The following is a 17,142-nucleotide window of genomic DNA, read 5'->3' as shown; positions in this document are numbered from 1 at the left end:
GCAGCGCTTTGAGAACACATACACTGATGTCCATGTAGTACCTTTATAGATCTAAATCATGGGATAACAGCAGAGGAATGAGCTTTAGTTCTTTTAGTGTGAACCATGGCTTTATTTTGGAATAGGCTCTACAGCATTGCTCTCCAAAGTCGGTCCTGGAGGGACGGAACCATGCCAGATTTTAAGGTAACCACATTTATCTAAATGGGGCTGTGCAAAACAATCTGGCACGGATCCGGCCCTCCAGGACCGACTTTGAAGAAACCCTGCTCTACAGCCATTTCATAGTTACAGAGAATAAAACATCTAATCCACCTCCAAATGGCTACTTTGTCTAAACCAATAAAGGCAAAATGTTACGTAAGACAATTTTGGGGTTTTATAACGTATCCGCTCTTCGTAAATAAAGTGTAAAACCCATTTAGGTAACTAATTCTCCCTTTCATCTGTCTATAGAGAGGCCAACTATAGAAAAGAATACTCTGAATGCCAACCAGTAATAGGGCTTTGAATATGGAGAGAACATCTTAATACTGTGATATAAGGAGGCAACTCACTCTGGAATTTGCTAGTTCATTTACAAGTTGCACTCTCTTTTATAGTAAGCTCGAGTCGAGGAGTGTCTCCCTTACTACACAAGCAAAGCCTGCCTTGCCCTCTAATTGTGTATGGCAGAGCTGCCCACTTTTCCCATGAAAGCTTATACTCAGACCAGTAGATGTACATCAGAGGACATAGATCGTACCTGAATATTGTACCGTCCCTTACTATATGGCAGCAAGTTAATTCTGAACACACCAAAGGATTTTTATAAAGTTACTCGCATAAACTTTTGGAGGAAACTCAATTCATGTAGAGAGGGCTCTTCTTCCACCATCTGACCAAGGTCACACTTTATGAACCCACAAAACTGAATAAATTGGTAGAACATTTTATAGGGAGAAAAGGATGAACGCATTCTGTAACAGGGAAAGTGAAGAAAATATGAACCTTAACCCCAACCCAAAATATGCCTACACATGGAGAAAAGCTCTGAATCCTGTCCTCCTGGAAGTAAAACAAAGAAATACTGTAAACCACACATAGAAAATGAGCTCTGCTCATAAAGATAATAGCAGACACCTTCCTATAACAGAGCCGGGACAACAAGAATAACAACCAAGTACAACACCTGGCAGTTGGAGATCTCAGTGTCCCTTTTTGAGGAAGAATAGCTTTTCCACAGGTGAAAAATAAAGTGTAAAGCCACCATGTTCTCAGTTGTAGAGGGATCCAAGGCACAGGGGGCCATGACATGGACTCTGCTTCTGACACTATGTTGAAATTTAACAAACTCTGTCACTACATCATTGCCAATTTCATGATTACTGGAGCTACACACCAAACGCCTTACTGAAAGCAAAGCCTGTCACGATGGCACTTGCATCCACACACATCCTGGTCAAAGAAATTCAATGCTTCACAGCAGTGCCAGTTCATTTTCAGTACAATGATCCAAGTATAGTAATGTAAATTCACATCAGAACTGACCTCTGCATGGCAACATCTGGGAATCACAAAACGCACTGCCACTGCATCTTTACACTGTCCAGTGGCACAAATGTAAAATACAGCACCGGAATCCTTAAACATATCTACCACTGAACTGCAAACTTGAGCTGCAGTGAACTATGAACTTCCATAACTGGAAGGTCCTAACCAAGTATTTTCATTAACAAGGGTTCTATGCATTGGTTTGAGGGCAACCACTCTGAAATACTGACCCAATAATGAACCAAAAAAAGAAGAGAAACTGCTTAGAAGGCAGGCACTGCATCCCGCACAGGATTTCTAAGCAGATCACTGCACAAAGTCTATTAATGCAACCTGATTCTGCTTTACAATACAAGCCACCACAACACTCCTTCATTGACTCCAGCAATGGATCTACTATGAGCCCTGTCAGCCTGACTTCCACCTGAATCCTAGTTCTTATTTCAAAATTAGGATCCAAGACAGCTTTGTGCCAAGGCACCGTTACAATCACTTGGCCTGGTGAAAGATATTATATTTTCCAGAAGTGCCTTAAACACAGCCAATGCATGCAACCACATAAACATGAATCAGTCTACATTTTAAGACAATTGCTACTCTGGAAATGGGAACTAGTACAGGGATCCTAAGTAGAGCTCAATCAGTGCCCACATGGCTTGCACTTCAATAGATTATTCATTCACTAAACCAGACAAAGAGAGCACCATCTACTAGAAGCCATGTATAACGTACTACTGCAGCGACAGGTTTAAGATTTGCAGTTAGTACAGTCTCACCAACCTTACCGAGTGCTGAAACAACAGCAGAAATCTCGCTCAGATCCACACTGAACATAACTAATAGACCCAGCGCTATTTAGTGATCCTTGTCCCCAGAATTGTCCATGCCATGCTCAAACACACTACTCCACAGGATACCAGTCTTTCAATGCAATGATAGAATATCAATTTGCAGACTTTCACCCAGCCTTCTTACCCTGAAGCTGGTGTATCAAGGATGCAGCCTTGGTAATGACAAAACCTTCACAGCAGAACTTGCCTTCATTTAGAATAAAGATGGATAATGTCCCTACTGTTTCAACTATTCTGAAAATGGTTTTACATTCTGGGTCAGAGCATGACAGGAATGAGTGAAAATTGACAGAGGCATTCAAATCACATTCCAATTACTCAATTTGCTCTCAGGCCTCTTTTCTAGACACATCCCTCAGCATTTTTCTCCCTTTGACACTATGCTGGAGTTGAAGTGCCAGTGAGAGATTAAATGCCACTAGGATTACATGCATCAGTCTTTTGCCTCTGTATCTGTCATTATGCCTACCTGTCTTTGGGTTGACGTTCCCATCTGTGCCTGACAGAACTTGATGGCCTGCTCCAAGGCAGCATCCTCGTCCACCTGCAGCAAGAACAGAATATTGGGTCACTGGGAGGAACTCCCAAATACAAATGTGCGAAAGTGATCTAAAATAATACTCATCCAAAATAATGGCAACATTCTAAAGAAATGCAAAATAAAGACATGCTCGGCAAAATGAGGAGAAAAGAGCGACATGAAAGCGAGAGGTGGTCGAGAAGGGAATGGCAAGAAGATGTCTGTGCAAAAATGAAGGATATTTGATTGTCACGGGGGACAAGAGGGAACAGGAAAAGTGGTAAGAGAATGGAGGGAGTGAACACCTCAGGGAATGACAATGTGTTGAAGTAAAAATTAAATTGAGAAGAACAATGGGAATAGGGAGAGTGAGGAGTAAGACTGATGGAAATTTAGGGAAGACCAGAGGTACTTGTCGGAACATGAAGTTGGGGAAAATGAACAAAGAGTAGGGGAGAACTAGAGGGAATGGGAAGAGTGAACATAGGAAGAATACGAGGGACTGGGAAACGGCTAAGACAACAAGGTAATGTACTAAACTCGAAGTATTTGGGATAAGGGAGACAAAGTAATAGAAAAAAAAGAAAAAGGTGGAGGGCATAACCTCAAGAAAAGTTGCAGAGTGAAGTGGAGGAGTTAAGATAGGGAAAAGAAGAGCACAAGGACAGAATTAATACAAAAATCTGGTGCACAAAAATCTGAGAAAGTACTAGGGAAGGAATAAAATGAAACCAGGAAATACTATTAATAGGTGAAAGCTGGAAAGAACAATGAGGAAAATTCTGTTTTAGAGAAGACAGAAATAATATCAATCAAGGATCCCGAATTAAGAGAATAAGAAAGAATTAGAAACGGGTTGAGAAAGAAAACTAATACATTAATCACCTGTCATATATATTTCTTTATTCGTATTTATTACCTTTCTGTTTTCTTTGTGACGTTGCAATTTCTGACAGCAGGGTTATATTGTATCATACTCCAAATAATAAAAAAGTGCTATATAAAAAAAAAAAAATCCTGCTGTGTACATCCTGATGCTCAAGGCAGGATCTGTAGCAGAAACATGGACTCCAACAACATGGACCCACAGATATCTGCTGCAAAAAAGATCCCTGATCTAGGACTATCTTTCACCTAAAATGGTAACCGTTACATGCAACCAAAATTCACTTCTCGCCTATTGCTTCATATTTTAGGACTGGTTTAATTTTTGGAAGCAGATAATTATGTATGGAAGACATTAGTGAGTATAAGTTTTTAAAGCCGGAGTTATTTTAGTCAATGACTTCACATGCTTCTCTACCAGTTTGCCTGGAAAGAATCCCCAACAAACCTCAAAACTAAGTTCCATAGCAGCTGCTGACCAATTAGGCTGGCACTTGAGCGCTTCATTTGCCATGAATGGAGGTGGCGCAAGGCTGGGAGCCTACTACAACATCTGAATGATACACTGGAACTCATACATTCTACATGTGGAAAGACGATACATTATTAAATGGGTGGAAAGAAGCAGCACCATCCACCACTAACTGGGCAAGCAAGCTCTCTACGAAAATTGCCCCAAAAAACCCAGAACTGGTGTGTCCAAATGGTACCACATGCAACAAGCAATGACAAAGCCAATAGGCCGGGCTTTAGCAGGCTGGTACCATGGTTACTTTGTATTTATGTTTTATTGCAAGCACATCCCACAAATGTAACAAGCATTTGCAATGCAATAGGTCTCGCTTTTGGGACTTTATATGCATTTAGATATGCAGCACATTAGCCTGGGTGCTGAAACATCCACTGTTCTTTAACATGTAGGGAAAGTAAGCACCAAACTGCGTGACACACCAGGTATGGGAACACATGGAGATAATTATTGCCTTTCAGCGGGAAATGGTATAGTCCAAAGCTCTGTTTGTAATATAAAATCAGGGCCTTCAGTGGTCATATCACTGAAAATACAAGATTTGAAAAAAATATTGTCTACGGGTGCTTGTGGAAGACAATTCATATGGACTAGAATCTAGAGAATGCTAAAGTGATTCTGGTATTTTACTGACCTCTGTTGGTCGTTTTCTATCAAGAAAGTTAAATAGAGGCAGTTGCCAGAAAATAAAAAAAGAAAGTCCCTCAGCAGAAAGCAATTCTGGTATTTTACTGACCTCTTATGGTCGTTTTCCATCAAGACAGTTAAATAGAGGAAGTTGAACAGAAAAAAAGTCCCTAAGCGGAAGCAGACAAGTCCTAGGGCTGATCTCCAGAGCCCACAAACTACATACACATATAAGTATATACTAAAGTATATACAAGAGATCTCGAATGCTCGACCTAAAAAGGAATAAAGATGCTACCATATCCCTGTTAAAAAAACATTTTAAAAACATTTACTGAATATGATGTTTTACTAGTATTGTTTTAAATAATGAGACTTTTAGTTGTGAAATAAGTTTTATTTTAATTTGTGCCCAAAAAATTTATAAATCTAACCAAACACTCAATCCGGAGGTAGTCACAATCTCTTTTAAAGAACTTATAAAGGCGACTTTAAAAACAGAGGCGCAATAAACCACCATCTAACAGGCCACCCAAGTTGGAGACAAAATAAACAGCAGGTATTTTAAGTTCATATAACAAATCTAAAAAAACAATTGAATAAATAAACACATTTTGAACTACCTATGAAAATGAGAAGAAAGAACTGTTGGTAGGCAATGTGAACAATGCACACAGGCTGTACACAGCCACACAAAGTGAAGGGAGCTGATGGGTAAAGTCAGCTGACCCTCTGCTCCATGCCGAGGTGGGCGGAAGTAGAATGTGAATGACAACTTAACGGACCAATGGACCAAATCTACTGAAGAAAAGTCTATGTATGTATAGTATGTATGTTTTTTTGGACGCATAGTGTGGAGAAACAGCTGAGTGTGCCTCTAAGGCCAGAATTAACAAGCAGTGGCAATGCCAACTGGTCAAGCTTATGAAAGCACTGCCAAGCCAGACATAAAAATCCATGTAGGTTAAGGACTGCCCTTCTCCCATCTGTGCTGCTGCCAGAGAAAAATGCTTTAAATAAATGTTGGCTCCCAGCACGTGGGCAGAGCTCAAATAAATGTCAGTTGATAGTTGCGCTGTCAAGCCAATCCGTAAAAAATTAGGTGAGGTAGCTCAATCCTTAAAGAACATGTTGATCAGCAAGTCTCTGGCAAGTGAAAGAATTTGTTTCTTCTATGGACAGCACACCATGGCGTAGAGGGGTGTAAAGTGTTGTGGGGTGGCCTAGAGTGTTAGACAGTGTTGTGGAGTGGCATACAGTATCCTAGAATGGAGTGGTGTGGTGTGTCATATAGTGTCAGAGTGGAGTAGAGGCAAGCAGAGTGTGTAGAGTGGAGGCGAGTGTTGTAGAATGGAGAGTGCAAAAGACACTCAATTGATGGACGGAATGCAGAACAAATCAAAACATTCACCCCCAGTCAAGAAATCTGGGTTAAATCCATCATCCTTTAGCTCACCCTGCCACCCCAGTTTAGACCGGGCCATATGCAAATCAGTCTTGACCCTGTGCCTCGTGGGAACAGTCCAGCCAAAACTGCCAAGCCAGGTCCTCCCTGGACTGGAAACAAGCCTCCTAGGACCGGTTTCGGGGTTTCACCCCTCTTCAGTCAGGATAGCTTGATTCCAGTGGCACAGTGAGCCCAGAACCCTCGTTTGGGCATACCTGGCGCACTTAGGGCAAGAAAGCAAAAGACACACAATTGATGGATGGAATGCAGAACAAACCAAAACATTCACCCCCAGTCAAGAGATCTGGGTTAAATCCATCATTCTTTTGCTCTCCATGCCCCCCAGTTTAGACCTGGCCATATGCAAATCAGTCTTGACCCTGTGCCTCATGGGAACAGTCCAGCCCGAACTGCCTCCAGGTCCTCCCTGGACCGGAAACAAGCATCCTAGGACCGGCTTCGGGGTTTCACCCCTCTTCAGCCAGGATAGCTTGATTCCATTGGCAGTGAGCCCAGGATCCACGTCTGAGCATACCTGGCGCACTTAGGGCGAGAAAGCAAAAGACACACAATTGATGGACGGAATGCAGAACAAATCAAAACATTCACCCCCAGTCAAGAGATCTGGGTTAACTCCATCATTCTTTGACTCTCCATGCCACCCCAATTTAGACCTGGCCATATGCAAATCAGTCTTGATTGGAGAGTGGCAGGGTTGACAATCGTGGAGTACAGTGTAGTAGTGAAGAGTGGAGTATAGTGCCATCAAGTGGAGTGTTGTAGGGTGGAATGTCATAGGGTCCCGTGGAGTGTTGTATGGTGGAGTGGCGTAGAGTGAAGTGGTGTGGAGTGGCGTAGAGTGGAGTAGCATAGAGGGGGGTAGAGGGTCATCAGAGTGGAGTATAATGTCGTGGTGTGGCACAGACTGGAGTAGAGTGGCGCAGAGTGTAATGGAGCTGTGTATAGTACTGCGGCATAGAGAGTAAGGTGGGGTGGAGTGGCAGAGTGGTGGGGTGGAGTGGCAGAGTGGTGGAGTGGCGTGGAGTGTCCTCGCAAAATTTCGGCCATGATGTTTGCCGATGACACCCTTTTGGTTGCTAAATCGGCCATGGGGATACAAAAGGTTTTGGATATTTTTGAAGAATTTTGTAGGGATCGTGGTCTTGAAATTAATCTTCAAAAAACTAAATTTATGGCATTTAACTGCCCAAAAAGCACACGTCCCAATCCATGCCTACATGGTAAACCTCTCGAAAGGGTGTCTTCTTTTGTGTATCTAGGACTAACAATTACCGAGTCTATGGATTGGGGGGTTCATACCTCTAAATCTACCATAAAACTAGCACAATCTTCAGGAGGGATTATGAAGGTTTTTAACACTTCTAGCAAAAGAAATGTTAGCCCAGCTCTGGAAATTTATAGGGCACAGGCAAGGGGCGGAGCATTGTATGGTGCAGAATTATGGGGCCACTTAAATATGTCAAAATTACTGCAGGTGGAGAACCAATTTTTAAGACAATTATTCAGATTACCCCCTAGCACACCTTTGGTCCCGCTACGCCTAGATACAGGTATAACTCCAATAGATGAAGTTGTAGGACTCAAACCCATCATGTACTGGCGTCGTTTGTGGACAACCCCCGAACTTACATCTTACAGGGAGGAGCTTACGGAGGTATTAAGGTCATGTGGTTCGCTGAAAATCCCATGGTTCGATCATATAAGACTCCTCCTATCTAGCCTGGGTCTGGGAGATTGCTGGTATCACCCCGAGTCTGCTTGTTTACTGATATCAAAGGGCCAAATGAAGACCTGCTTTAGCGAGCATAGATTAGCACAACTCCATATTTCTTCCGGGGTTGGGAAATGTACCAGTGCTTTTCTAGAAATTAAATCACTTTCCCGTTTTGAACCGGCAATTGATCTTATAACTCCACCTGCAGCCAGGAAGCTTTTTTTACAATTCAGACATGGGGTACTTCCACTGCGTTGTTTTACATCAAAATGGAGTAAACAAAACCCGATCCATTGCCCCATGTGCGATTTTCCTGAGGAAACAGAATTGCATGTTTTTTTCTGCTGTGTTGGATACCAGAAGGCAAGAAGGCGCTGGTTGACACAGATCTGCAGGAATCTCGGCACCAGGTCGTGCCTAGAAGCATACAGGATATTGAAATCCGACACCGGTATCCCAATAGTTTATTCGGTTGCTGGATTTTTATTTTCGACATGGTGCACTAGGAGGGCCCTTCTGAAATCCCAAAATGTAAACTGATTGTGTAAACTTATGTTAGAATTGCATTTTTTATTGATTTTTTTATACACTAGTATTAAATATAGGATCCTTCCTATTTTTATTGAAGATTGCCTTTTTTAAGCTTAAATAATAAATTTATTGTTCCACGAACTCTCCGACAAAAACTGTATTACTCTTGTCCTAATTCTATGACTCAATGATTCGATGATTTTCTTAATCTGAAATTGTATGTACTACTGTATTGTTTTATTTATTCTTATGTACTTTTTAGGACATCTTGTCCGAAATAAAGTTTTGTACTGACAGTGACAGGAGTGTCCGAGAGTGGTACAGAGTGGAATAGAACGATGTAGAGTGGAGAGTCGTAGGGTAGAGTGTCGTGGAGTGGAGCAGAGGTGAGTAGATGTGTCATATAGTGAAGTAGAGTGGAGTAGGATGGAGTGTCATAGGGGTGAATGCAGTGTTGTAGGGTTGAATGGGGTGTCATAGGGTGGAGTGGCATGGAGTGTCATACGGTAGAGTGGAGTGGCGCAGTGTGGAGTGACAAGAGTGGAGTACAGTATCACAGTGGAGGGGCATAGAGCGGCAGAGTGGAGTAGAGTGCCATAGAATGGAGTGTTATAGAGTGGAGTGCTGAGGGGTGGAGTGGTGTAGGATGGATTGGAGTACAGTGGGGTGGACTGTTGTGTCGTAGGCTCGAGAGTCTTGTCGTTGAGTGACGTCCCATAGAGTGGAGTGTCAGAGAGTGGCGTTAAGTGGACTGTGTTAGGGTGGAGTGACAGAGTTGAGTGGTGCAGAGTGGCATAGAGTGGAAGGATGTAGGGTGGTATGGAGTATAAGGGAGTGGCACAGAGTGGAGTATGCATGGTGTGGTAGAGCACTGCCATTACAGACAACATATTTTCAATTGAAATGACCATTACATTTGCACATACATACAGTTTTACTTATAAAACTATACAGCACACAAGCATTAATGTGTGGAAATCAACATCGCCTAGTGTACTGATTTGTTTTGATCGTATTAAACCATTTATTTCCATCACACTTTAGAATTACAAAAAAAGGGCTCCATTTGTGCTTTTCTAATTCCTTTTTTGGCTATCTGGGGTAGTTCGTGCTTAGGGCTCCAAAACGTTTTTTTCCACATATAGTACATAAGCCAAAATTGCGTCCTTTTTTCCAACATCACTGGGATTCAAAAAGTACCCTGCGGTTGTGAATCCTCTTGAAGGGGATCGAGAAAATAGGCAAAATATAGCTACATTTTGAGTTTTTGGGGGATAAATAGGAAAAATGTGCTTCAGATATGTGTCAGATTTCTTTCCTAAAAATAGTATCAATTAATGGGTTGCTGTGCAAAAGTCACCATATTTCAGGAGCATGCAGAGCTGAATCAAAAAACTTTTTTTGAGCAAACTTTTGCCATTTTTCACAGAGGTAGACCAATTTGCCAATTTTTTTTCTCTCAACCTACTTCCAGTTTGTGGTGGAAACCAGTGTGAAACACATAGGTGATTCAGGAAAGCGAAAGATTTCTAAAACGTAGATAGAATTCACAATTCAGCAAGGGGTCGTAAGTTTAAACCTTTCAAAATTGCCCCAAATAAACTAAATGTGGGAAAAAAGAAATATTGAAAATAAGTTTTAAAAAATGGCCATTTGTGACGTTTTCATCTGTAACATTTTGTCACAATGGCCGTTTTACAGAAGCAATATACCGTTATGTTCACTAGACCCTTCTGGTTGAGGGGACATATGGGGTTTGTAGGTTCTCCAAGAACACAAGGTACCCAGAACCAACAACTGGGCTGCACGGTACAACAGTTCTTCATTGTGTACTGCGTATAGACAAATTCATATGGTGAAATATGTAGGGTGTATGCGTATTAAGGAAATCTATATATTTCTGAAATGGGCACAAGATATGGAGTTTAGGAGCAGTGGTTATTTGTACATCTCTGAAATTGCTGGTAAAGGTACTAGCACATGATTTAGAGCGTATTTTTCAAAAGGTCTTCTTTTATACACACTGGCTAACATCCGGAAGGCACAAATGCAGCGAAATCCAACTGGTAATAACAAATGTTCTACTATTCTATGCTCTCTCATGTCCTTCGATAAAAAAGGTAGCTCACTTGTGTGGGTAGGCCTAGTGCCCACAACAAGAAATGGGCCAAAACACAACATGGACACATCATATTTTTGCACTGAAAAGTGACCCTGTTTTTTTCCAATGTAGGTAGCTGTGGATTATGGTGCCAGCCCAGTTAGCACCTAGAGAAACCTACCAAAACTAGACAACTAGAGGGTGGGGTTACTTGCGTGGCTCTCACCAGTTTTTTGTTTTACCCAGAATCCCATGAAAACCTCAAACGTTGACAACAACAAAAAACATTTTCCTCACATTTCTGTGATGGAAAGTTCTGAAACCTGCAGGGAGCCACAAACTTCCTTCCACCCAGCATTTCCTTTAATCTCAAGATAAAAATGGTACCTCACTTGTGTGGGTAGGCCTAGTGCGTGTGTCAGGAAACGGCCCAAAACGCAACATGGCCACATCCCATTTGTCCACTCAAAACCACCCTTTTTTTTTTTGCAATGTTGACACCTGGAAGAATTCAGGGCAGGGTGATTGCATGGCTCTTACTAGGTAATTTTACCCAGAAGACATTGTAAACTTCAAACTTTGGCAAAAAAACACACATTTCCCTCACTTCTCTGAGACGAAAAGTTCTGGAATCTAAGAGGAGCCACACATTTCCTACAACCCTCTGTTCCCACATGTACCCCGATAAGAACGGTATCCCACTTGTGAGGGTGGGCCATGAGACCACGACACAAAAGGCCCTGCAGCTCTACGATGATAGATAGAAATGGGTAGATGCTTTAGTATCTTGGGGAGCTGAAAGACTGTTGAGACTTTAGGGGTGGGGTGGGGCCTGATGTTGGGATGGGCCAGACCCACCCCATTATTTTATTAAAAGATATATATTCCTGTCAAACAGTGGGCTTTCTGCCTCCTCCCCCCCCCCATGGCAAATTGAGATCACACTTCTAGGTGGGAGTGTGGCCAATGCCACAGTGTTACAGCCACAGCACTTTGTTTTGCCCAAAAATACCTGGTGTCAGATGGATTTTCTACCTTCCTGCGGGTAAGTTTGGGGCAACCTTCTATCTACCCCCAGGGAGGCTGAAAGACACTATTGACCATACTGAGGTAGGGGAATGGCTCAATGTCAGGGTAGGCTGCCCCATCCTTTAGTTTGAAGCCATTTTGAAACCCTGGTGCCTAGGCCCGATCCACCCGCCACCACCTCCCCACCAACTGAGGAGCAGAAAGTCAATAAGGCCCTGCCGGGAGGGCAGCTCCCCACAAAAAGATATTTCCTGAGGATGGTCCCTAGTGTATAGCGGGCTTTCTGGCCTCCCATTGGGGAGGCCTACTCCTCTCCCCAATGAAATGAAAGCTGAAAAACATCTGACCATTTAATTGGAATCTAGAGCAGTATTTATCCCCATGAGTGAGTAGCTTATAAAAAAATTATAATAATTATTAGCCATTTGTATGACAGAATACAAAAAGAAAAACCAAGAAGATGATATGAAACCAAAAATAGAAGAACCGAGGGGAAGAAAGCAATGAGAACAACATTTACACAAAAAGATGAAGCACGTTGTGCTTAGTTGGTACACCAATTCAATACAGCACATATTGGAAAAAAACATACATGTTCCATAATCATGAAAGTAGACTAATTGAGTAATAAAGTAATAATAATGATAGTGGTGCGGCATTAAATCCATTGAACACTATCCCATATCCGTTTAAATCTGAGCCAGGAGCGAGGGCCTCTAGCCTGAGCTAATGCTAGTTCAGACTCAAACACCTGTCTGAGCAATGTCCAGACTTCGTTCGCGTTTGGGCTGGCAGAGTCTATCCAAGCTCTTGCCATGCACAGGCGGGCACATACAATGATGATAGAGTTTAGAAACCTCTCATGGCTGTTAGCCCCGTATTTGCACCCAAGGAGAATTTCCTTATCCGTGAGCGGAAACTCGCGGCCAAGATGCCCTGTAAACATTGCAAATACTTTATTCCAGAATAGATTCAGCCCCGGAGAGTCAACAAACATATGTTTTAAGTTTGCAGCAACTTACATTTTGGACAGTGTGTTTTCGTGGAAGATCCAGAGGTTGTCCACCATGAGATGAACTTGGACGTATAATAATACATGACTATTGTCCTATGTTGCTGCAATTTCAAGTTAACAGAAGTTACTGATTGTTCTAAAGTGTCAAGTCCATCCTGTATTTCTTAGATGAGTTTTAAGAAGACGGCTTAATTTATTGGTGATCTGCAGACTATCATCATTCGCTGTTGTAATAAACCTCTGATACAATTTGCTAATGGCGCCTTTCCCAGAAGCTAAATATACCCCTGTCAATATTTCCGGCGTGTATGGTAATTCTAATATCTTCTGTCCATGTAGAAGATAGTCCCATACTTGCAAGTATTTAAAAAAGGAGCTGTGCAAAAGCCCAAACTCCTCTTTTAATGATGCAAACAAGCGAAATCCCTGGCCGTCATACAAGTGTCCTAAGTTGTTAATACCTTACGCAGCCTTACTCTACTAGCAACGTCCCCGAAGATTTCCGGAAATGTTGGGTTACCCCATAAAGGAGTATATTGATGTAATGTCGGCAGAGAGTATTCCTTATAGATTTCCTGCCAGATATTAGTGATATCCTTAATAACCTTTAATCTGACTCGTTTAAAAAAGTTAGGGTCAGAGGTCTTATACAGGGTAAATCCTATTGATGGTCCGCAGGCTAATTGATACGCAACTGAAGACAGGCCCGCTTCAAGCCCGTTTAGCAAAGTTTGGATCCGCCCGATAAATGCGGACCAATAGTACAACTTGAAGTCTGGGAGCTTAAGGCCCCCTTCCTTATAAGGGAGTTTAATGTGGCTTAAGGCACGTCTATACCACCAGATGAAGCTACCTATCGTGCTATCCAGGCGCTTGAAAAAAGACCTAGGGACCCGTAAGGGGATTGACAGATACAGATATAGGAACTTAGGCAGGATGCACAACTTAATTACATAACACCTGCTAAGAATACTAAGAGGGAGCCGATGCCAGCTACGCAGCTTGGATACGACTTGTTAAAGGAGTGGCTCGTAATTCAGAGTAAAAACATCCTCTACCCGACTACTAAGTCAGATACCTAGATATGTGGCTGTACATGTGACACCAAGAGACGTTGGTAATTAAGAATTGTCTGCGTCTTAAACAAGTTTAACTTATATCCTAAGAATGAGCCAAAGTGCTTCTGTTATATAAATTATGGCTACATCCGGTCTGCGGAGAACACAGCAATATCATCTGCATATGCGGTAAGTTTTAGATCTATACCGTTAAGACATACCGGAGGGATCCCAGTACTCTGCAACAAAAGTCGGATAAAAGGCTCGATGTTGAGGGCAAACAGCAGGGGGAAGAGAGGATAGCCCTGTCGCGTACCCCTTTGAACAGAGAAAGATGTTGACGACATGGCATTCAGTTTAACCATGGACACAAGGTTGTTGTAGAGCTTTTACACCAGCGAGATTAACCGAGAACCAAATCTGAAAGCTTTCATAGTTGACCAGAGTGTCTCCCAATTTACTCTATCGAAAGCCTTCTCGGCATCTAACATGATCATCCCCATGTGTTTATTCAGTTTGCCGGCTACATCGAAAGCAGCTATAGCAGTGTTAATATGAGCTGAAGTATCTCTCCCAGGGACAAACCCATGCTGTTGATTGAAGACTAACCGATGAATAGAGGGGGCCATGCGTGCAGCCAAGATTTTAGAAAAGATTTTAGCGTCCGCATTCTTCAAAGCTATTGGACGGTAAGAGCTTCAGTCCTCGGGTAGTTTTCCCTTCTTGGGGAATACCACTATATTAGTCATACTCCAGGACGCTGGGGCTTCTCCCCCATTGGTAAAATAAGTAATTAATTCTGTAAACTCAGGTGCCATAATATCCTAAAAGATTTTATAAAATTTAAGAGGAATAGTATCCTCGCCCGCCGCCTTGCCCTGGACAGATTTAATTGCATCTTCTACCTCCATTATCTCTATATCTTTTTGTAGTATTGCCGACTTGATAGTATTGAGCCGAGGTAGATGGCTCTCTCGTACGTATTCCGAAAGCAAGTGGTTATTATGAGAAGTTGATTCACCATATAATTTGGAATAGAATAAACAGAGTTGCTCAACTATATCCTGGGGGCAGAGAGTAAGACACTCTAGCCTCCCCTTTGAAACATTTGATATTAGATCTTACCTTCTTCTCTGCCATCTTGGCCGCCAGGAGCCGCACTACCCTCTCACCATATTCATTCTGAAGCGTTTTATATCCCGGATAGTTAGCAGCCACTTTCTCCTTTAGCCTTCTACTTAGGATAGATTGGGGTTCTAAGAGCTTTAAGAATATCAGCTGTTCTGCTGGATCCCTTGTAATGATTGCCTGTGCGTGCTGGCGTTCTAGATTTGAGTACTCAGTGTAGCATTGTTCTGCTTTTTGAGCTAACCCCCTGTTCTGTGCTAGAATAAACTGAAGAGTGGTTCCCCTGATAAAAGCTTTCATGCAATCCCAGACCACCAGGATAGGAGCGGTGCCCTTGTTATTATCTAAATACTCCCCAATTGCTAATCTAAGATGAGCACAATCCTCTGGATTGTTGAGTAGATGTTGAGGGAAAGAAAAAACACGATGGGCATTCCTAGCCGTTGTCTGCATCTGAAATGTTACCATCACCGGATTATGTGAGCATTTTCTAGGAGTGATGCATTTATAAAAATCATATCGATACAGGACTATTGTTTATGTGGGGATGAGTAGAATGTAAACCCTGGCAGTGTTAGATGCAGTGTCCTCCAGGCATCATCAAACTGATGAATATGCAACAGTTGAAGTATAGCTGCTCGGGTCTTGACCATCCTAGCCTGCTTTTTTTCTATTAGTAGTATTGATCTTTTTATCCATAATACAATTAAAATTCCCCATGACTATGAGATCCCAGCCCCAACCCAACAATTCAGAGCTTAAATAATGTCCGGTTGTCAACGTTAGAGCCATACACTACACATATCATACTTTTATGACCCAAAATCATCAGCGGGACTATCTCCCTTTAGTATCCGCTATCTTACGGAGGACAGTGACCATTAAACTTCTAGATTTTAATATAGCGACCCCCCGAATGGAGACTGTCTGAGAAGTGCATATAAACATATCATACTCCAGCTGATTCAAAACCGATCTATCCTTATAAGCCAGGTGGGTCTCAGTTAGCCGTAGAATCTGTGCTTGAATGCCTGAAGTTCCTCGCAAATTAATTTCCACTTTCTGGCTTGATTAAACCCTGCAACATTCCAGCACATATATATCTCCTATCAGCCATTGCACCAGCTAGATTATTATATCATCCTGCCTGATTCCGCCTACATGTAAGCTCCCAACTATCATCTGACTACTTAACCCTCCTCCCCTCCCTGCCCCCCTCCCCCAAACATAACAATAAATTGATGGAGAGCTTTTCTCCCTTAAAATCAACCCCCACCGTGATGCTCCTTGACCCACCCCACCATATCTACAGAAAGGAATCACCCCCTTCCCCTGCTGTCGCTAACAGACAGCTTGCAGAAGACATCCTCTCAGACCTCCCGCACTCCTGAGCCCCAGCCCCCTAACACCCTCCTGCCAACTCCCCCACCGTGTACACAAACACACACACACATATATATATATATATATATTATTTTCTTCTTTAAGCAGCTTTCTTCCCCCCCCTTTTTTTAAGAGGTTGGGGAGCTTAAAAAACAAAAAAGAAATTAGTTTTCCAAGATCTGAGTCCTGACTCATAGACTATTGCAGATCCTTCTAAGTAGAGTCACAGTAGAGTAAATGAGTTGCTATCACCAACATTATCACTTTTTGTTTTTTATTTCTTTATTGATTTTGCAAAAAGAGAAACAATATCAAAACAGTAACATAAGTACATGTACGTAAAATCAATCACTAACAAAAGTTTATCATCTATATGTGCATTTCTGAATAAGTAGCGATAAAGGAAAATAAGTGAAAAGAGGGGGTCCACTATGATGAGGATGTAAAAGGAGAGACATTGCATACATAGAGCGGGAAGGAAAATAATAAGCCAAGCATTGTAGAGAGGAGCATGATACACATCAGAGGGAAAGATATTGCATCTGAGAAGCGAAGTCAGCCACAGGGATGATAACAATTGGGGTTATGGCCTTACATTCCGAGGTGAAATAATGCTGTTGCCTTGTGTGATTATAGATATTTGCATCATAGTGAAGTATGCTTCAATCGTGATAGGTTATCCAGGCCTCAAGTGGAGAAAGTAATAAATAGGTACACAGTGGTTGCCATATGTTTTTAGTCCTAGAAGTGGGTGGCTGTAGAGCTGCATA

At 42.1% G+C, this 17,142-nt stretch overlaps 1 protein-coding gene across 8 annotated transcripts in view; it reads right to left on the bottom strand.

Moving 5' to 3' along the window:
- Positions 1 to 17,142, bottom strand: part of CABIN1 (calcineurin binding protein 1) — a 1,566,474-nt gene that overhangs the window by 223,191 nt on the left and 1,326,141 nt on the right. For all 8 annotated transcript variants that reach the window (XM_085634628.1, XM_085634623.1, XM_085634621.1 and 5 more), the window contains one exon: positions 2,854 to 2,928. In XM_085634628.1, coding sequence (XP_085490754.1) covers positions 2,854 to 2,928 — 75 coding nt within the window. The remainder of the gene's footprint in view (positions 1 to 2,853; positions 2,929 to 17,142) is intronic.

Source organism: Triturus cristatus, chromosome 11, assembly GCF_964204655.1.
Source record: "Triturus cristatus chromosome 11, aTriCri1.1, whole genome shotgun sequence".
NCBI classification, from domain to species: domain Eukaryota; kingdom Metazoa; phylum Chordata; class Amphibia; order Caudata; family Salamandridae; genus Triturus; species Triturus cristatus.
This window is presented reverse-complemented; position numbering and strand designations above follow the sequence as displayed.